The sequence below is a fragment of the Arachis ipaensis genome, chromosome B04 (genome assembly GCF_000816755.2).
Source record: "Arachis ipaensis cultivar K30076 chromosome B04, Araip1.1, whole genome shotgun sequence".
Lineage (NCBI taxonomy): Eukaryota > Viridiplantae > Streptophyta > Magnoliopsida > Fabales > Fabaceae > Arachis > Arachis ipaensis.
This window is the reverse complement of record NC_029788.2, coordinates 99,854,659-99,877,260: the sequence shown is the minus strand read 5'-3', so window position 1 is coordinate 99,877,260 and position 22,602 is coordinate 99,854,659. Positions and strand designations below refer to the sequence as shown.

Sequence of the window (22,602 nt, the reverse complement as noted above, 5' to 3'; positions counted from 1 at the left end):
CTACGCTTTTAATAACGAATCAGGCTCATATAATAAATGATAGATAATAATTAAGAAGACAAGTTGGTAGTGCTCAGTTTCTAGTATGATCATGACGTACCAGAAATTGGGTCGTTACAAGGTACACCACACTACAACTGGGCACTTTATTGTTGAAAGTGAAATCACTCTAGTTGAGAAGCAAAGGTGCTTAGAGAAGAAGATAAGAGGCGTAAAATTTGAGGAGTGAGCAGAAAATGCGTTGTTGTTTAGAAGGAAAATTTTTAATCTTTAGAGAGAAATTAGAGGAAGAGAAGGTATCAGAATACAACAGAAGAAGAATTAGGGTTGGGGGGTGGTGGAAAGAGAGAGAAAGTGGTAACTGGTAACAGAGATTATTGCAAATTGTCTGGTAATAATAAACAAAAATAATGAAAGACAACACAGGATTGAGAGAGAGAGAGAGAGCTTTCAAAATTTTGAGGGATGGCGGATAGGAAATAAAAAGAAAAATAATGAATGTCAACACAGGGTTTTGAGAGAGAGCTTTCGAACTTTCGAGGGATGGAGCATAGAAATTACTTTGTAGTTTTGGACAATTCGTTTCCACCCCCTAGAGCATTTCACAATTCCTTCGAAGAAAGCGTAGGTCATAAAGAAGCTTTCCAGTTACAATCACCTTCATAACCTAAAATGAAAAGAAGGTGGCTTTCTTCTTTCAAACTTAGAGTTAGGATAACAAGCTATCAATAACACTCCTCTCCCAACGGGTTGCGCGTTCCTCCCCCACGTGCAAAACCGGTTGCATGATTTTGCCATCGTGAATGGGAACATATCCTCGAATCTCCTAAGGAATGCAGTGAAGTAACTCAGCACGCTTTCCATTACCATGAAGAATGAGAAGAACGTGTATGCTAGTCTGATCTTTAGTTGATCGCTGACGGCAAGGTCATCTAGGAAGGCTTTGTAGGTGGCCTCGATCATGTTGATCGACGTGTCCAACATGCAGAATCCTATCCCAAAAATGCCTATGGCGCGTGGCCGAATTTTCTCAGAGAGATTGTCTCTGAAGGCGTAACTGATTTCTGCGGTGAAGTCAATCGTCAAAAGAGGTATGGTGACGGCAACAGCACCGGCAAGGATGAAAAGAAGGTCGCGCCCAAGTCTACAAGTGCATCGGTTGCTGTAGTAACTGAGGATGAGATGGAGAACAGACCTAGAAACGGGGATGCTATAGTGTAAATACTAGCGAGTGACTCCTGCGATGCACAGGGATCGCACTAGGATCGCATAGGCAGAGACGGATCCATGGGGGGCAAGTATGGGCCTTGGTCCCCCAACGTTTCATACCAAATATTTACAAAATACATTATATATAAATAACATAATTCCATAATCGAATTAACTTATATTTTAAATACTATAATAGGTGATTTAAGAATCACCCTTAAAAAAATTTTATTTAGAATAACTGAATCAGCTATCAATCGAGAGACATTGTGGGGTGTGTAGTTTATCTGGGGTGGATGCTTGCTAAATAATAACGGAGGTGTGCGAATGTAGGCTCAAGCTAGACCACACTACAACTGAGCGCTTACTTGTTGAAAGTGAAACTACTCTTGTTGAGAAGCAAAGGTGCTTAGAGAAGAAGATAAGAGGGGTAAAATATGAGGAGTGAGCAGAAAAAGAGTTGTTGTATGGAAGGTAAAGATTTAATCTTTGGAGAAAAAATGGAGGAAGAGAAGGTATCAGAATACAAAAGAAGAATAGTTGGGGTTGGGGTGGTGGAAAGAGAGAGAAAGTGGTAACTAGTAATAGAGATTATTGCAAAATTCCTAGAAATAAGAAAGAAAAATAATGAAAGACAACACAGGGTTGAGAGACAGAGCTTCCAAATTTTGAGGGATGGATGATGGAAAATAAGAATGAAAAATAATCAAAGACAACATAGGGTTGAGAGAGAAAGCTTTCAAACTTTCGAGGGATGGAGGATGGAAATTACTTTGAAGTTTCGGAGACTTCCTAGGTCATAAAGCACCTTTCCAGTTACAATCACCTTCATAACCTAACATAAAAAGTGGCTTTCTTCTTTCAAACTTAAAGTTAGGCTAACGAGCAATCAATAACACTCCTCTCTTAGCGGGTTGCGCATTCCACTACCACGTGTAGAACCGGTCACATGCTTTTGTCACTGTTAATGGGAACATATCCCCGAATCTCCTAAGGAATGCGGCGAAGTAACCCAGCACACTTTCCGCTTCTATGAAGAATGAAAAGAACGTGTATACCAGTCTGATCTTCCGTTGGTCGCTGGCGGCAAGGTCTTCAAGGAAGTTTTTGCAGGGGACCTCAATTATGTTGATCAACGTATCCATAATCCAGAATCCAATCCCAAAAATGGCTATGGCGCATGGCCGAGTTTTCTCCAAGAGGATGTCTCCAAAGGCGTTGCTGATGTCTACGATGAAGCCAATCGTCAAAAGAGATATGTTGATGGCAACGGCCCCAGCAAGGATGAAAGGACGGTGGCGCCTAAGTTTATAGGTGGATCGGTTGCCGTAGTAACTGAGAATGGAATGGAGAACAAAGTAAGAAACGACGCCGCCGAGCCAGACCAAAGAGGTCCGTCTGTGCGGTACTCTGAGAACCTCGTAGGCTGGTATTGGCTGCGCCAATGGTGATCCCAATTTTGGCTGCACTGGTGCTGACCCCGATTCCAACTGCACCAGTGACCCCATGATTATGAGATAGCTTTCGAAGGAAAACACTGTGGGGTGGGTAGTTTATCTATGGAGGATGCCTCCTAAAGAGTAATGGAATTGTGCGAAGGTAGGCTCAAGCTACACCACACTACAACCGGGCCCTTACTTGTTGAAAATGATACCACTCTTGTTGAGAAAAAAAAGGTGCTTAGAGAAGAAGATAAGAAGGGTAAAATTTGAGGAGTGAGCAGAAAAGGGGTTGTTGTGTGGAAGGTAAAGGTTTAATCTTTGGAGAGAAAATGGAGGAAGAGAAGATATCAGATTACAATAGAGGAATAATTGGGGCTGGGGGTGGTGGAAAGAAAGAGAAAGTGGTAACTGGTAATAGAGATTATTGCAAAATTCCTAGAAATAAGAATGAAAAATAATGAATGACATAACAGGGTTGAGAGAGAGCCTTCGAACTTTCAAGGGATGGAGGACGGGAAATAAGAAAGAAAAATAATGAAAGATAATACATGGTTGAGAGAGAGAGCTTTCGAACTTACGAGGGATGGAGGATGAAAATTACTTTGTAGTTTTGGAGATTCACAATTCCTTAGAAGGAAGCGTAGGTCATAAAGCAGCTTTTCAGTTACAATCACCTTCATAACCTAAAATGAAAAGAAAGTGGCTTTCTTCTTTCAAACTTAGAGTTAGGTTAACGAGCAATCAATAACTCTCCTCCCCCAGCAGTTTGCGCGTTCCTCCCCCATGTGCAAAACTAGTTGGATGCTTTTATCACCCTAAATGGGAACATATCCTTGAATCTCCTATGGAACACAGCAAAGTAACTCAGCACGCTTCCTACTACAAACACATATGAAAAACTAAAAAATATCAAAGAAGCTCTTCATCTTCATTGGGTTTTCTCAGCCCACCTTCACACTCTCAATCTCTCACTTTCAAGTCTCAGACTTGAACTCTCTCTTCTCTCTCGCTGCCACTAGAGTCTCGGTCTCACTCGAGTCTCTTCTCCTTCACACTTGCTGACCTCTCGTTGCTCCTCTCGTCTCGTCACAAAGTGTTTCAATATCTCACAAACTTTCCTGGGCCCCTCGTTTCCAGTTACAGAAGCAACTCGTCGAATCATCGTCGCTTGTCGTCTTCTGGTTTTGGGTTCTTGTCGTCGTCGAGTCACCTTGGATCATGGACCGTTGTGGGGTTGTCACTCGTCGTCATCTGGTTTTCACTCTTTGCCGTCGTGATGGACTGTGGACCATTGCTTTCCCTATTTTGTCTTTTTCAGATTCCCCTTCTCCTTGTATTTCTTAGAATATAAGTTTTGTTCTTCTAATTTTAACTATCATAGTGCAGACAGTGCTTCATTTCTCACTTGATCATCTATTTATTATGTAGGTCTATGAAATAAAAAATTAGATTTTTTATACTTTGGGTTTTTTCACATTTTTTCTTTGTTTATTTACTTTTACCTGTGCTTATAATTTATTAACCTTTGTGCATATGTTGACTATAAATAAAATTGTTCTATGGTTTATGTCTCTGTTACTAATTCTGATTAAAAGAAATATTATTAATTAATTTAAAAAATTATCCATGAAATCTTATCGAAATTGTCAGGAATGAATTTGGTTACGAAGTAAGATACCATTAATAAAATATAATGCAAAAATTTTTTTTTGAAGGAAAGATTTATATTAAGAAGAAAGGCTCATAATATCAAGGTGGACCAAGTTACAAATAATTATAGGGGTTTCTTCCAACTACAGTAAATTTGGCTTGGTTAGAGCTAAATTAGCAATTGTGTGTGCTACTGAATTTCCACTTCTTTTCACATGTGTAAAGTTGTAAAACCTATAACTATTCAAAAAAGCTTTACAGTTTACTATGATAGTGCCGAAGGGAGCCGTAAAAGTTTATGTAGCTTTCAGAGCTTATATTACTTCAACATTATCCCCTTCCACTTCTACCTCTAAAAAACACCCTTGTGCCGCCAAGCTCAGGCCCATAAAGATAGCCCATGCTTCTGCCTCTGTAACTGGTGATGCAGCAACTTCCAACGTGGCAGCAAGCACAACCACCCCTTCCCAGTCTCTAATTACAACACCAACTCCTCATCTCCTTTCAGTAATGATGGCAGCATGTATATTAACTTTGTATCTTCCTTGCTCTAGAGACCTCCATTTGCTCACACTCTGGCTTTCCGGAGGTGTTCTTCGTGATAAGGTGATAGGCAGGTCGGGCCTGGTTGCTTCCGTGAAGGCTCGGTGCACTTTCTCCAGCAGAGTCTCTGGTAGAGAGTGTTCCTAGTCGAAGATTAGTTTGTTCCTACCAAGTCAAATTGTGTTAAGACAACAAAGAAAGAGCCCACCCCTTTCATCCCCAGAATGATTAAGCATTGACTGAATCCATTGTTGCAAGGAGGTGTTGGTTGCTGTTTCCGTTTTGAGCATAAATGGGGAGATAAACTAGAAATGCCTCGCTTAATTACAGTCCCTGAATAGGTGAGAATTTGTCTCTTCCTTTTCCCAGCACCTAGGGCACATTGCAGTTCTTCCCACGCCTCTTTTTTGTAAATTTGGCTTTGTAGGTTGTGATCGGTTCATCAGTCTCCAAATGAAGTTTTGGTCTCTCAAGAAAATTCTCATCTTCCAAAATTTTTTTCAGAATTGTTGCTTTGCTTGGATTGGGGTGCTGGTACAAACTGCGGTCTAGTTATGGCTTCTGATGAGGTGGTAACTCTTTTACCTCATAATCTCTTTTTCTATTGTACTTCCAATAGTAGTTATCTTCCTGTGCATGAATATTTCTATAAGCAGCTCTAGAATTTGCTCTGCTTCAAAAGGTAGAAAAGTATTATTGATTATCTCCTAGTTCTATGTTTTGTCTTCTTAGTTAATTAGGCTATCCACTGTGGTTTTCTTATAAAAGCATGTTTTTGTGCTCCACACTTTGAACCCGTTTTGGTTAGGAATCACAAATCTTCCCAGATCTTTGTATTTTTTCTTAGCTAATTTTTCATAATCCACCCAGCTCTAGCACCCACTTTGTTTCCCAGATGCTTCTCCATGTATAACTAGGTTTATATTCCTTGTCTGAGTGAGTGAATTTTTTCCTAGCATAATATAATGCAAAGTTAAAGTACCAAATCTACAATGCTTTTAATTCAAAGATTAGGTCAAGCTACTACACAATTAGTTTTACTTTCAAATAAATGCATGCACATTTATCAAACAAGCAACACAAATCTAAAAATTGAATGGTTTAATCTCTTACTATTATTATAAAAGAGAGCATGTTGTAGTAGAATTTCAAGCTAACAACTCTCCTAAACAGGGTGACACTATTTATGTCATGGTGTATATATGCATAACAATTGGCCACCAGCATCTCTCAACATCATAATATTCACAGGTATGATGTTTAGATAGCTTATGCACACCATACAAGGATTTTTGGTGTTTTACATCGTAATTTTTCTTCCATCTAATACTTGCTTTAGTTACTCAAAACATCTTCCTATAGTTCCTCTTCTTAGCCAATAAAATCAATTGCTTTATATCTCTATTCCCTACTTTTAAGTATGAAATCATACACATTTTCTTCATTCGCCCCTTCTTATCTATTGTTTTTCAAATTTTGTCCCTCATTTTAGAATTTTTAAAATTTAAATTTTTCTAATATCATTCTTTTATATATTATTATGATCAAGCATTCTTTCTTTAATTCAATTTTTACAGAAAATAATTATGAATCATTGTATCATTAAGTACAAATTATTTATTTTCGTACATCGCACGGAATCATTTACTATGCTTTTTTAATTTGATGAGTGAAGGTTGCTACATCTATATTCGGATATCATGAATTAGATTTTGTAGTACTCTTTTGTTTATTTAAAAAAAATGAATTTAGGGAGGGTTTATTTTTTTTCTTTTGAATGGAGCTAAGATTATTTCCTTAATTTGAGTAATTAATAATTAAGTTCCACTGCCTTTGCAGCCTGTAATTGAAGACAATGCCAATCTGAAGACATGCTTTTTTCATGTTCTCTTCAAGGATTATCATGAAAAAATTTTTCTGTTTTGAATAAATGATTCGAAGTAGAGCCTATCTGTTTTGAATAAACGATTCTGTGTCTTCTCACATTCCAAGATTTCTCCCTAATCCCCTGCTTTCCCATATTCTAGGGTTCACTTTCAATTTCCAATCCCAATATTCTATTCTTCCATTCTCAATCTCTCATTTTAAAACCTGCCCAATTTCTCAATTTAGGTTTCCATGTTCCTATTCTTTCCGAGTTGAAGAAAAAATGCCGGCATTTTTGTCCACCACGAAGGCACTCCGCTCCTTAGCGTTAAGCAGAAGCGGCATTGCTCATGGTGGTGCCACCAATTAGATTCAGTCTCTTGGATGCCACGTTGCCAGTTCCCCGTCTACGGGAGCATTGAGTAATAGCAATGCTGTTGTCCAAACGAGGCACTTTCTTGGATGTGAAGATGGTGAAGAAGGTGTTCTCCAAAATTTACAAGGAGAAGTGCATTTTGGGAAACACACTTCTCTTCCTGAGTTCCTCCCCAATCACTAATCCCTGTGTTGAATTTAAATAATTTGATCATTTTAATGTGTAATTAATTGGAACTCGACACATTTGGATTGATAGAGAATACGCTTTGTATTTGTGAGCTGATATGCTTTTTTATTATCAGGTACTCGGTAGAACAATTATTTGATGTTGTTGCAGTTGTTGACTTCTACCATAGGATTGTCCCCTGGTGTCGAAGGTTGGAAATACTTAGGCACTATCCAGATGGATCATTTGATGCTGAGTTGGTGATTGGATTTAAATTCCTTGTTGAAAGTTATATTTCTCATGTTGAATTGGAGAGACCAAAGCATATAAAGGTAGTTCATTTTTCTACTCAAGATGATTATGGTTACTTTCTCTTTTTCTACCACTAAAATCTGTTGGATTCTGTTTCTACAAAAATGTGGGCAGTATGTTGTTCATGCTAATGCAATAGAGTTGCTTTGCCAATATGTCGTCGCTACACAACTCTACATAATGTATTACGTCATCAGCCATTGGTATCACTCTGATGTGAAAATTGCTATAAGTTAAGAGGGTATCATGCTATATCTCAAAACTAGAGACAGCAAAAATGCATGTGTCATTTGGCCTTCTAGCAATTGTTTCCACTTCTATAGAGTGGGTCAAGCCAAGTGACCACTAGCAGGACTGGGGTTGGATGGTTTGTTGAAAGGGGCAGCACAAAATTAACTTGTTTATGGCAATAGAATTTTTTGTTTCTATTGATTGCTATTTTGTTGTGCTTATAGCCTTATATTATATGTTTTGTATTTTCAGACAACCGTTTCACTAGAGTTGTCGCGCGCAGAGAAAGAAGAAATGGTGGAAGGGGGAAGAAAGAGAAGAAAGAAGAGAGGGAAGGTAGGCGACAGTGGTCGCCGGTGGTGTTGTCATCGAACGGGGGGTGATTGGGAGGTGTGGCTAGGTTAGGTTGAGAGAAAAAAGAAGAAGAAAGGGGTTTTGGGGGGTATCTAATGGGGTGCGATGGTATCTTGATGAGTCTATATTTTTCGATGTATTTTGGCTTGATTTGAATGGATTCTAGCACATGAATTCACACTTAATCACCAAAATAGCATACTTTTGTGTTTGATCCCTAATTTGATTCTAAATGTGAAAACATGCGTTTTAATGCTTAGATTAGTGATTTTTAATTCCACTTTTATGTCATTCGATGTCATGATATGGTTTGTGAGTGATTTCAGGCCTTAGAGGCAAGAATGGATGGCCAAAAGTGGAAGAAAGCATGTACAAGGGAGAAAACATAAAGAAAACAAGGAAAAGCACACACAGCGAAGTGTGCGTGCGTGCGCACAAGCGATAATTTCCATGTGTGCGTGCGCACAGGCACCTGTGCGTACGCACAGGTCAACTTTCAGTCGAGTGTGCAGACGCACACGTCTGTGCGTTCGCACAGGTACCTGCATGTGATTTTGTTAATGAAACGCGTGCTGAGCATTTTTTGAAGGCCTTTGGCCCATTTTGGAAGGCTTGGATGCTGATTTTGGAGTGCTATATAAGGGGGATTCAATACAAATGAGAGGAGGCTTTTCATTAAGTAGATTAGATAGAAAATAGTATTAGGAGTAGGAGTAGTGTAGAGTAGAGAGCTCTCCTAGGGTTTATGCAATTTCAATTGTAGCATTTTATAGCAAGCTTAATTTTGGATTTTGATCATCTTTAATTATAAGTACTCTTCAATTCCTCTTTAATTACATTGTCTTTACTTTCATTTCCTTTTAGTTCAAGTTACTTGTTCATATTTGCAATTTTGTGTTTCTTGGAGTTTTGATCAATGCATTTAGTGTTTCATGCTTTCTTTATGTTTGTTTGGATTTTTATTGTTGATATTGTTGATAGCTTGGTTATAGTTTCTATTTTCCTTTACAATTTCCCATGTTTTACTTTTATGCACACAAGGTGTTTGTGAAAATGCCAACCTTAGATTTTGAGTAGATTTTTCCACCTTGACTTGTGGTTTGAGTTCCTAGGATACTAGAGTCATAATGTCCGATATTTAGTGGTAATTCTTGGGTAGTTAGTTGACTCTTGTTTCCATTGACACTAGCCTTTTATCAACTAGTTTGGTAAGTTGGCTAGGACTTATGGATTAAGATCAATTATGCTTGCTTGACTTACTCCTTGATGGTTGGGGTTGACTAGGCGAGATTGACTCATCATAATTACCATAGTTGTGGTTATGGCAATGATAGGATTCTTTGGATCCTCACTCCCAAGTCAAGGCTCTTTTATTGTATTTTTAGCATTTTCACTAGTTTTGATCTTACCTTCTCTTTACTTGCATTAATTACAATTTTGATCACTTCTTAGTTCTTTTATTTCTTAATTGAAAGAGAAACACTTCCAATTGCGTCCTAGGGAGAACGACCCGAGGTTGAAGTACTCTTGATCTCGGTTATTATAATTTGAATATAAAACATTTGATTGAGAGAATTCATTGTTGGTTTGGACTATACTTTCAACGATGGAATTCTATATTTTGAAATTCTAGATCAACAACAAATTCTCTTTGTCATATCCCCTTTCGAATTAACGTTCGAAAAGTGCCCTGTGCGTACGCACAAGGTAGTGTGCCCACGCACACTAGGGAAAAGGAAGGGTATGCGAACACACAGTAGCATGCGAGCGCTGCGAACAGAAGAGGTATCAAGGTCTGTGCACGCGCACAAGGCTGTGTGCGTGCGCACACGAGGGAAATTAGAAGGTTGTTCCCACGCACACTGGATGCAAGCGCTACGAACAAGATGGGTGTGTTGAAGGTTGTGCCCACGCACAGGTAGCTATTTTTTTTTAAAGTAAAAAGGGGTGAGTGTGCTTACACACAACGAGTGTGCGAACGCACGAAAGAGAAAACGGATAGGGTGCTCACGCACAACTGGTGCGAGCGTCCTGAACAGACTGGATGATAAGGAGTGTACGCACAGATGGTGAAAAATAAGGGAAGTGTGCGCGCGCACAGGTACGTGCGTGCGCACGGAGCTTTGTTTCTGCAAAAATTTTAATGCCTTTAAGGCACTAAACATGACATCCAAAACATGTTTTCAAGCTCCAAAACATGTTAAAACTCTAAAAACACATTATTCCACTAAGATTACCTAACTAACTTCAAAATGCAACTAACTAACTAAGCAACATAACCAATTATTCAAGAAATAAAAGCTAAAAGAGAGAAGGGGATAGAAAGATATTACCATGGTGGGGTGTTTCCCACCTAACACTTTGGTTTAAAGTCCTTAAGTTGGACTTTTTAAGGAGATTCTTGTTAGGGCGGCTTATGTTTCCATTCCTCCTTGAATCACCATCCGAGTTTGCTCTTGATTTGACCTCCGGGGTCCCAAATGAAATGCATCAAACTCTTGAGAAATTCCAAGCTAGCAACTAGGATCCATAAGTATTGAGTGTTGAACCTAATACTCGGATCCCATACTCTAGTTTCTTGTTCACCTTCTTGTTGATCTTCATTTTTGCACTTAGATGAACAACTTCTTGAATCACCATTGACACACTTGTACACTCCCTGGAATCCACTCAATTGACTCTTGCACCATAGTTGACCTTCAAATGTTGAATTAACTTCTTTGATGAACTTTCTATTTCGTTGCCAATTGACATTCTTCTCTCCATCATCCACTACTCTAAGAAGGGTTCGAAGTTGATGATCCGTCTCCAAGATGGCCTATTGATGTGGGCCTAAGAAGCTTGTTGGTAAAATTTTCACCCACTCAATTTGCTCTTGTACATGTACCTTCACTTCTTTGTAGCTAAAATCTTCCTCAACCTCCTTTAAATCTTCCTCATTATCACTCAAGTCAAAAATTGGAGGTTGTGTGAAGTCCACATCAACACTCCTTCAAATTCAATCAAGGGAGGTTCATGAAGGTCATTGAAGGGATTGACCAAGTTGGACAAAAATCATGAATGATGGAATCCACTTGATCAATTTCCATCAACTATTCATTCATCTCCTCTTGCACTTCATGTTGTGACTTGACATCTTCTACTAGATTTTTCAATCTTTTCTTCATTCCACACTCTCCGCTTGATTCCACACATTCATCCACAAGAATTTCTTGGTTGTGGCATGAACGCATTGAAGCTAACCGATCCAAGGTTTTCGCTAAGGTAGACATGACTTGATCTTGCTTCTTCCAGAACTCTTGTTGTTCTTAAATAAGCACTTAGAGTGCTTCTTGTGTGGCTTGATCCATATATGAAGATGAAATTTAGGGTGATGAAGGTTGATAATTAAGCTCATGAGAGTAAGGATTTTGATTTTGTATGTAGTGAGGTGGTGGTGTGTAGATTGATGACTAGAATGGTAAGTGTTTGGGTTCTATTGGGGTGAATTGTGGTAATGGTGTGGATAAGTCATAGAGAAAGTATAAACAAAACTTACTAACAAAAGTAAACAAACAACTAAAAAGTGCTATTTACACTATTAACATATTCACAACAACAAAAAACGTAACACCGATTGCATCCCCGGCAACGGCGCCAAAAACTTGATGCGAGAATTAGTGTTGATCTAGAATTTCACGAAATAGAATCTCTTCGTTGCAAGTATAGCCCAAATCAACAACTTGGTGGTTGTCCCAAAGCGAGTTAGGGATTTTCCTCCAAAAATGGGATTAGCGTTGCAAGTATAGCCCCAACCCAACAATCGGGCAACACCAAAGTTTAGAAGGACAAATTGTCACTATTCAAAACAAATATAAACCAGGAGTTTTAATTTCCGGGTCGTCTCCCAAGGACTAGTGATCAATAAGTGCACAATTTTGGTTGTGAAGGCAAAAGATATTTTCAATAAAGAGATAAACAATTAAAGGAATAAAAGAACATTTAAAATTGCAATTAGAACTAATAAAGGGATTAAAGAACTATCTATGTAATATGAACAAGTAAGATGTAAAAGTGATTGATGTATGTATGTGTGTGTGTAGTTCAAGCATAAATGAAATCTTGGCTTGGGATGAGTTAGGGGATCCTTTCTTTGTTGCAACCACAACTATGACAATTGTAATGGATTAATCTCACTTAGTTAACCCTTACATCAGAGAGTAGGTTAAGTGAGCATAGTTGTTCTTAATCCACAAATCCTAACTCACTTGCTAATTGCCTTAGCAACAAGTTAGCATTAGTGAAAACAAGAACAATTAACAATCCAAAAATTATCACTAAATGTTGGACATTCCAACTCTAGGAACCCATATGCTCATTTTTCCCAAGTCAAGAGGTGAAAATTTAACCCATAATCAAAATTGATATTTTATCAAACACATAGTGGGCATAATCATAAAACATGGCAAAATTAGAAAAATGATGAAAACTATGAACAACCAAATGATCAAAATCAACAAAGGCAATCCAATAAACATATAAAAACTATCAAACATCAAATTCATTAACCAAAACTCAAAATTGCAAAACTCTATATATATTGACAAAGGAAATTAAAATATATGAAAGTGTAGAACAAGTAATGTGATAAAAGGGAAAATTAAGGAATACTTACAATGAGATAGGCTAGAGACCAAGGATCAAAACTTGAACTATAAAATTCTACAAACCCTAATTAAACCCTAAAGAAAATTGATAGAAAAACCTAAAATAAACTACCCTAAAACTACCCTAAGTATGTTCTATAATGTATGGTATGAATCCTCTCTTGCGGTATGTTGCTAGCCTCCTTATAAGCTCCAAAGCTATCAGAAATGGGCCAAAAAGCCACTCAAATCACGAGCCACGTGACTTTTTAATGAAGTCACGTGCTGGTACCTGTGCGTACGCACACATGCTGAATTTTCTCTTGTGCGTATGCACAGTAGTTGTGCATGGGCACACTTGCTGATTTCTATTCTGTGCGTATGCACAGAGCTGTGCGTGGGTACAGGTGCTGATTTTGACCCTTGTGCATAGGCACAGAAAGTGTGCGTGGGCACACTCTGAAATGCTTCTCTCCTTTGATTTCTTCATGTTTCCTCCCAATTACATGCTTTTCTTCCACTCTTATCAAGCCATTCCAACCTATTACACCTGAAATCACTCATCAAAACCATCAAGGCATCGAATGGAATAAAAGTAGAATAAAATTGATTAAATTAAGCTCAAAATAGCATGTTTTCCCAATTAGGAACAATTTAAGAGAAAACACAAAAGTATGCTATTTAGATGAATAAATGTGGGTTTATATGATGAAATCCACTCAAATCAAACCAAAATATATCGTCAAATATGGATTCATCAATTCTCCCACACTTAAACAATAGCATGTCCTCATGCTAATCACAATCAAATGAGAAGGATAAAAGGACAAGCAACTTGTTTAATACAACTACTTACATGCATGTAACTATGCTAAATGTTAACTACCTATATCTATAATATGGTTTCCTATTGAGTTTGGAAAAATAACAAACAATGGAATCTCAATCAATCCAAAATAAAACCTTAGGACTAAGGTAAGAAAATATAGCAATATGACCAGTGTCCAAAGATGTGATTTGAAGTTTTCAAAATTATTTTCAACAACTTGTAAGAAAGCCAAGATAAGAGATGGAAACATAGAATTGAGCGATCGAACCCCTCACCAGATGTGTATACACTCTAGTCGCTCAGTGTTTAGGGCTTAATCACTCAATTCTCCTTTAATCATGTTTTCTAGGATTTGCTAGTCATCTAACAATCAACAAATACTTGATGAATGAATGCAAATATCATGAGGTCTTTGGAGGGTTGTAATGGGGCTAGGGTAACAGTAGGATTAATATGGTTAGGTGGACTACTAAATTGGACCTTTGATTAGCTCAAGTATCCCACCTAATCCTATATTAACCTATTTACACAAAAGAAAACAACCTAACTTCCCATTCATTTCTTTTCTCACATTCACTCATACATCTTCTTTCTAATTCACACACATATGCATTCTTTACTTATATTTTTATTATCATTTATTTTCTTTTCTTTTTTTTATAAACAAAGTATGTACACCAAAATTTCTCTTTTTATTTTATCACCAAAAAGAAATGTACATGTTTTAAGTAATGAATGCATGAGTGTTTACCAATTTTTCCAAAATTTCACCATGAATACCCAAAGTGAACTTTCTACCAATGTTTTTCCACAAATTTCTCCCATACTTGAGTAACACACACTCTTCAACCCAAGCTAATCAAAGATACAATACATGGACATTAATGGCTTTTCACTTAGGGAGAATAATGTGCTTAAAATTAGAAAAAAAAGGATTAAAAAACTCAAAAAGGGTTAACAAGGGTAGATGCAAGGGTAAGTCCATATGGGTGAGTGAGTTTAATTCAAAAATAGCCTCAATCATGCTAAATGCATTCAAGATATCAAACATCAGAAATAAAGAATCAAGCAAAACCAATATCACAATCATAGAAGGAGCATATCACACAAAAACAAAATAGTGGTTAAAATATGCAACCACTCATTATAGGCTCAACAACTCACAAAGTTGTTTGTTCTATCTCTCTTCTATGTTCCACAAAAATCATTCAAGCAAGTTTAAAAATAATTTTCTAAATCAATTCAATAGAACACCCTAAAAATAAAATTCTTGAAAATTTTTGTTATTTTTTACCAAAATTATTTTCTATATGTATGTATGATGTGATGGATGCAATTTTAAAATCTTTCTAGTTCTATTCCTAATTTTCAACATCCAAAAACTAACATGAACAATTAGGAGAAAAATTGAACTAGGCATATGCTATTCACATCATCCAATCACAACCAATATCTATAAGCTATATATCAAGTAAAATAAAGTGCAATATATATATATATATAAAATGCAATACAAAAGATAAACTAGAAGCAACTAACATATATACAAATGATCAAAACAAAAGTATGTAGTATAAGACAAAGTACTAAAAATATCCACAAAAGTATGATAAAAACTAGAATAAAGGAGTGTATAGGAGAGAATTTTACACCCAAAAAATAGCAGATCCTCCCCCACACTTAAATAATGCACGGTCCTCCGTGCCAAAAATTAGACCGGGGGTGGCTAACTCTGAGAAGCTCCACCGTCTGGCGGTGGTAGGTGCTATAGTGGCTGGTGGATGATGATGTCCTAGGTCGACTCTCTGGTGGTCTCAGCTGCCGGCTCCTAAATGGCCTGGTCAGCTGCCTCCTTAGCTACTACCTTTGTTGCTTGCTCAGCTCTCTCAACTCCTTGCTCTGCTGTCTGTCCCTCTGCTGTCGGCTCAGTCTCAAGCTCAGACTCAGGCTCTAATGTAGATACAGGAAGTGGACCGGGGCCTCTACCATCTAGTCTAGCTGCCAACAACTGAAAACGGCGCTCACTGCGACTCTCGTATCAGTAGAGTTCCTGAAGTATATCCTGGGCCAACTCATAAAGGGTCCAAGGTGTAGGTATGGGAACTGAAGGTGGTGGTGGAGCTGATGATGATGATGGCTCTGTTGTCTTCCTCTTCTTCTGCAGTAGTCCATCATACTCTCCGTATGGCAGATAGGGATTGGTGCTGATATAGACAGACGTCTGGTCTCCTGGTCGCCTCTCTACCCCAAATAAGATGGCCAAGCGGGTGATCATCGATGGGAAGGGAATGTTATATTTCTGTTGTTAGTTCATCTTCCACATCGACTCTCTGTTGAAGGGCAAAACAGAGGTCTTCTTGCCCTCCAAAATGGCCCAAAGAAGAACTGCCACTCAGACGCGAATGTGTGTAGCATGTGTGCTCGGCAGAATGTAATCAGCAATGATTTGCTGCCAAATCCTTGCCTCCAGGTGTAAATGAGCACATGCAATGCTGATGGGGACCGCATTCTCTCCTCAGCTGTATTCCCATCGGGCCTCAGGTAGGTCAATCCTCTTCAAAATATTGTCCAACGATAACTTGCCCGTAGTCAAATCTGCCACTATCTTCGGGTAAGCATCGCGGCCCGGAGGAATATGCGAAAGTTGTAAGAGAGCCTCTAAAGCATGGTCAGAGGTGTCTAGCTGCACCCCCCTGAGAAAAACAGTGGTGGCCTCTCTCTTCAGCAGATTTTCATAGAATTTTTTTACCTGGTGTTCATTGATTTCCATCGGGTCAAATTCTATGAATTTTCACTGGTAAGAATCAAGTCGGTTGTGGATTGTTTCCGTATATTTCTCCGGCACGCTTAGCTTCTGCTCATAGTAGAACACTTTCTTTTCTTACTTTTATACTGCTCATGGGCTTCCTCATTAATAAAGGTGTCCAACTGAGTGCTTGGATGTGCAGGAGGAGGAGCCAAAGGATTGGCTTTCTCCTTACCCTTACGACGCATCCTGAAAAAGGAGAAAAATGGGATATAACTCAGGAGAAACAGATAAAAATCACAAAATCAAAGAGGAAATAGTCAAACAATGCAAATTAGAGCCAATAAGGTAAACAGACACTTAATTGAGGAAAACATATTCAAAAGAAGTGATATGCTCAAACGAAAATGTAGTTTTCCACAATCAAGAAACCTAAGTGAATAACAAAGGAATAAATGATAATCAAAGCATAGACAACTTAGGTAGTGTTCATACCCTGGGTCGCAATGTCCGACCCGGGATGATTAGCAACTAAGCGACCGACCTCTTCAGGTTCGACTATCCGACCTCTTCTCAAAGAGCTCGGACGAATCGACAGGAAAGCCCAGTAAAGGGCCCAAATAGAGGAACACGACCCAAATCCAAAGGCAGCCCAAGCCTATAGAGATAAGGGCGGTTCCCTTGAAGATAAGCTGACCTCAACCCAAAAAGATAAGATAAGATAAGATAACTAAATTATCTTATCTAAAAAGGTCACTCTACAACTACTATAAATACACTGGGGCATCTAGGTATAACTCATACTCTGATTCTACAAAAAACCTGTTTAATACCCATGCTAACTTAAGCATCGAAGTCTCTTGTAGGTACCCCCCACCCTCCGGTGATGAAGGATCAGCAGTGCAGCCAGTCCCATAAGTCGGACACGATAGCTCCGGCTGCCACCCACCAGCCGGACACGTCATCTCCGACCAGTACAGAAGATCTCGTCCGAGATCGACCTACAGTTTCAGGTAACCCTCGGAACATTGGCGTCGTTGCCGGAGAACCTGGAAGTCATCCCACCACCATGGCGGACGACAATGACAACGACCATGATTCAGATCTAGAGGATAGAACGCCGCACAAAAACGCGGACGCTACACCAAAAGATACTCCGGAATCTAACGGAGACAAAAACTCATCAAATCCAGGAGTAATAGAAGCGCTTCAAGATCGTTTAAAGCAACTTGAAAAAGAAAGCCAGCATCAACGAGAAGTTGGCAAGGATCTACAAAGAGAGGTAAGGCGACGTCGAGAATTAGAAGATAAAATCCTACAACTCGAAGCCGATCTCAAAGCAAAGGCTACCCAGACCACCCCTGAGGACAACTCACGCAAAGATCAAGATCTATTCACTAGAGAAATCATGAAACTAAAATTCCTAAGGACTTCAAACTCTCGGATATGACTTTGTATGATGGCACTACAGATCCCAACCATCACCTCAGCAACTTCAGAAGCAGAATGTACCTCATCGACGCCTCAGACGTTGTTCACTGCAAAGCTTTTCCAACGACTCTCATGAAGACAGTAATTAGATGGTTCGACAATTTACCTCCTAAGTCCATCTCAAGCTTTGATGACCTAGCCAAAAAATTCCTGGCCAGATTCTCCATCAAAAAAGACAAGGCCAAGCACGCCTCCAGTCTACTAGGAATCAGGCAAGGAGATCGGGAAAGTTTTTGCAACTACATGGAGAGATTCAACAAAATATGCCTAGACATACAAAGCTTACCAACAGAGGCCGCCATCATGGGCCTCATCAATGGCCTACGAGAGGGACTTTTTAGCCAATCTATCTCAAAAAAATATCCCACATCTCTGGATGAGGTGCAGGAGCGAGCGGAAAAATATATCAACATAGAAGAAAACTCTCGGTTGGGAGAAACCTCAAAATCCGGATTCTCCTACCGAGACAAAGATAAAGAATCCAAAAAGAAGGAAGATCGACAAGGGGAGAAAATTAAAAAATATCACAATTACACTCCTCTTAGGGTATCCCTGGTAGATGTTGGTGCGCAGAAATTGTGATTACACTTTAATTATGTAAAATTCATCGCTCTTTCTTTCCCTGGTAATGGTGCCAAAAACATGATGCCAATACCATGGTTCACAACTTCGCACAACTAACCAGCAAGTGCACTGGGTCGTCAAAGTAATACCTTACGTGAGTAAGGGTCGAATCCCATGGAGATTGTTGGCTTGAAGCAAGCTATGGTCATCTTATAAATCTCAGTCAGGCGGATATAATTGACTATGGAGTTTTCGAAATTAATAATAAAATAGGGATAGAAATATTTATGTAAATCATTGGTGAGAATTTCAGATAAGCGAATAGAAATGTTTTCGTTCCTCTGAACCTCTGCTTTCCTGCTATCTTCATCCAATCAGTCTTACTCCTTTCCATGGCAAGCTTTATGTAATGCATCACCATTGTCAATGGCTACTTTCGGTCTTCTCTCGGGAAAATGATCCAAATGCCCTGTCACGGCACGGCTAATCGTCTGGAGGCATCACCTTTGTCAATGGTTACATCCTATCCTCTCAGTGAAAATGGTCAACGCGCCCTGTCACGGCACGGCTATTCATCTGTCGGTTCTCGATCATGCTGGAATAGGATTTACTATCCTTTTGCGTCTGTCACTACGCCCAGCAATCGCGAGTTTGAAGCTCGTCACAGTCATTCAATCCCTGAATCCTACTCGGAATACCACAGACAAGGTTTAGACCTTCCGGATCCTCATGAATGGCCATCCATGGGTTCTAACTTATACCACGAAGATCCTGATTAAGGGATCCAAGAGATATTCATTCTAGCTTGTTGCATGTAGAACGGAAGTCTTTGTCAGGCACGCGTTCATAAGGGAGAATGATGATGAGCGTCACATAATCATCACCTTCATCGTGTTCTTGGGTGCGAATGGATATCTTAGAAGCGGAATAAGTTGAATTGAATAGAAAAACAGTAGTACTTTGCATTAATCTTTGAGGAACAGCAGAGCTCCACACCTTAATCTATGGAGTGTAGAAACTCTACCGTTGAAAATACATAAGTGAAAGGTCCAGGCATGGCCGAATGGCCAGCCCCCTAAAACGTGATCACAGGATCAGAATACAATCCAGGATGTCTAATACAATAGTAAAAGGTCCTATTTATAATAAACTAGCTACTAGGGTTTACAGAAGTAAGTAATTGATGCATAAATCCACTTCCGGGGCCCACTTGGTGTGTGCTTGGGCTGAGCTTGAGTGTTGCACGTGTAGAGGTCCTTCTTGGAGTTGAACGCCACCTTTTGTGCCATTTTGGGCGTTGAACTCCACTTTGTAACTTGTTTCTGGCGCTGGACGCCAGAATTGAGCAGAGAACTGGCGTTGAATGCCAGTTTGCGTCGTCTAAACTTGGGCAAAGTATGAACTATTATACATTTCTGGAAAGCCCTGGATGTCTACTTTCCAACGCAATTGGAAGCGCGCCATTTCGAGTTCTGTAGCTCCAGAAAATTCACTTTTAGTGCAGGGAAGTCAGAATCCAACAGCATCAGCAGTCATTCTTCAACCTCTGAATCTGATTTTTGCTCAAGTCCCTCATTTTGGCATCTCACTTTATCCATTGAAGTTCAGAATGATTGGCATCTATAGGAACTCAGAGTTTAGATAGTGTTATTGACTTTCCTAGTTCAGTATGATGATTTTTGAACACAGCTTCTTTATGAGTTTTGGCCGTGGCCCTAAGCACTTTGTTTTCCAGTATTACCACCGGATACATAAATGCCACAGACACATAATTGGGTGAACCTTTTTAGATTGTGACTCAGCTTTGCTAAAGTCCCCAATTAGAGGAGTCCAGGGTTCTTAAGCACAATCTTTTTTTTGCTTTGGACCTTGACTTTAACCGCTCAGTCTCAAGTTTTCACTTGACACCTACACGCCACAAGCACATGGTTAGGGACAGCTTGGTTTAGCCGCTTAGGCCAGGATTTTATTCCTTTAGGCCCTCCTATCCACTGATGCTCAAAGCCTTGGGATCCTTTTTATTTGCCCTTGCCTTTTAGTTTTAAGGGTTATTGACTTTTTGCTCTTGCCTCTTGGTTTTAAGAGCTTTTGGCTTTTTCTGCTTGCTTTTTCTTTTTCTATTTTTTTCGCCTATTTTTCTTTTTTTTTTCTGCAAGCTTTGTTCTTTGCTGCTTTTTCTTGCTTCAAGAATCATTTTTATGATTTTTCAGATTATCAAATAACATGTCTCCTAGTCATCATTCTTTCAAGAGCCAACATATTTAACATTCTTAAACAACAACTTCAAAAGACATATGCACTGTTCAAGCATTCATTCAGAAAACAAGAAGCATTGTCACCACATCAATATAATTAAGCTAAGTTCAAGGATAAATTTGAAACTCATGTACTTCTTGTTCTTTTGAATTAAAACATTTTTCATTTAAGAGAGGTGATGGATTCATAGGACATTTATAACTTTAAGACATAGTTACTAACTTCTAATGATCATGTAATGAAGACACAAACATAGATAAGCACATAACATAGAAAACAAAAAACAGAAGAAATAAGAACAAGGAATGAATCCACCTTAGTGATGGTGGCGTTTCCTTCTTGAAGAACCAATGATGTCTTTGAGCTCTTCTATGTCTCTTCCTTGTCTTTGTTGCTCCTCCCTCATTGCTCTTTGATCTTCTCTTATTTCATGAAGGATGATGGAGTGCTCTTGATGTTCCACCCTTAGTTGTCCCATATTGGAACTCAGTTCTCCTAGGGAGGTGTTGATTTGCTCCCAATAGTTTTGTGGAGAAAAATGCATTTGAGGCATTTCCGGGATCTCATGGTGATGAGCTTCTTGCGCCTCTTGAGCTCCATGAATGGGCTCTCTTGCTTGCTCCATCTTTTTCTTAGTGATGGGCTTCTCTTCCTTAATAGGAATGTCTCTTTCTATGAAAGCTCCAGCTGAGTAACATAGATGGCAAATAAGATGAGGAAAAGCTAGCCTTGCCATGGGGGATGACTTTTTGGCTATTTTATAGAGTTCATTAGAGATGACTTCTTGAACTTCTATTTCCTCTCCAATCATGATGCTATGAATCATGATGGCCCGATCCACAGTAACTTCAGATCGGTTGCTAGTGGGGATGATGGAGCATTGGATGAATTCCAACCATCCTCTAGCCACAGGCTTGAGGTCCAATCTTGCTTATGCTTTTACCACACCAAACTTAGAATTTTGCTCGCCCTCGAGCAATAGAAGAAAGAATAGATGAAGAAGAAGAAGAAATGGAGGAGAGGGAGAAGGGGTTGTGTTTCGGCCAAGAAGAGAAGAGAGGGTTGTGTTGTGTGAAAATGAGGAAGAATGGAAGGCTTTATATAGGGGGGAGGGGGGTTAAGTTTCGGCCATTTAGGGTGGGTTTGGGTGGGAAATTAATTTTGAATTTTTGAAGGTAGGTGGAGTTTATGAGGTAGGTTTATGGGGAAGAGTGGATGGATGTGAGTGGTGGTGAGGTGATGGGGAAGAGAGATTGAGGTGATTGGTGAAGGGTTTTGGGGAAGAGTGTTTATGGGAATGTGTGAAAGAGGGGTGAGAAGAAGTGAGTGGAGGTAAGTGGGGATCCTGTGGGGTCCACAGATCCTGAGATGATCCTGTGGGGTCCACAGATCCTGAGGTGTTCAAGGATTTACACCCTTGCACCAAGTTAGGCATGCAAAATGCCCTTGCACGCAACTCTGGGCGTTTAGCGCCAGGTTGGTGCCCATTTTGGGCGTTCAACGCCCATTTAATGGCCATTTCTGGCATTGAACGCCAAAACCATGCTTGTTCTGGGCGTTCAGCGCCAGCTCTTCTCCAGGGTGCATTTCTGGCGTTCAGCGGCCAGATGATGCCCATTTTGGGCGTTCAGCGCCCAGATACTGCCCATCTTGGGCGTTCAGCGCCAGAACCATACTCTGTTCTGGCGTTGAACGCCAGGCAGATGCTTCCTCTAGGGTGTGATTTTTCTTCTGCTATTTTTGATTAACTGGTTATTAGCAACCATGTCAATGAGTTCTTGAGTTTCTGCAGGCATTTTCTTTAGGTGAATGGATCCATCTGCAGAAGTATCCAATGACATCTTTGATAGCTCAGATAAACCATCATAGAAGATATCCAGGATGGTCGATTCTGAAAGCATATCAGAAGGACACTTTTTGGTCAGTTGCTTGTATCTCTC

General features: G+C 39.4%; 2 protein-coding genes across 2 annotated transcripts in view; one reads left to right on the top strand and one right to left on the bottom strand.

Moving 5' to 3' along the window:
* Positions 2,136-2,717, bottom strand: LOC110271540 (sucrose transport protein SUC1-like). Its single transcript, XM_021122514.1, has one exon. The coding sequence runs from the start codon at positions 2,715-2,717 to the stop codon at positions 2,136-2,138; it is 582 nt and encodes a 193-aa protein (XP_020978173.1).
* The window catches only part of LOC107636764 (coenzyme Q-binding protein COQ10 homolog, mitochondrial-like), a 42,706-nt gene continuing 23,084 nt past the window's right edge, over positions 2,981-22,602 (top strand). Inside the window, exons 1-3 of the mRNA XM_021122513.1 lie at positions 2,981-3,062; positions 7,345-7,586; positions 8,050-8,066. Coding sequence (XP_020978172.1) covers positions 2,981-3,062; positions 7,345-7,586; positions 8,050-8,066 — 341 coding nt within the window. The remainder of the gene's footprint in view (positions 3,063-7,344; positions 7,587-8,049; positions 8,067-22,602) is intronic.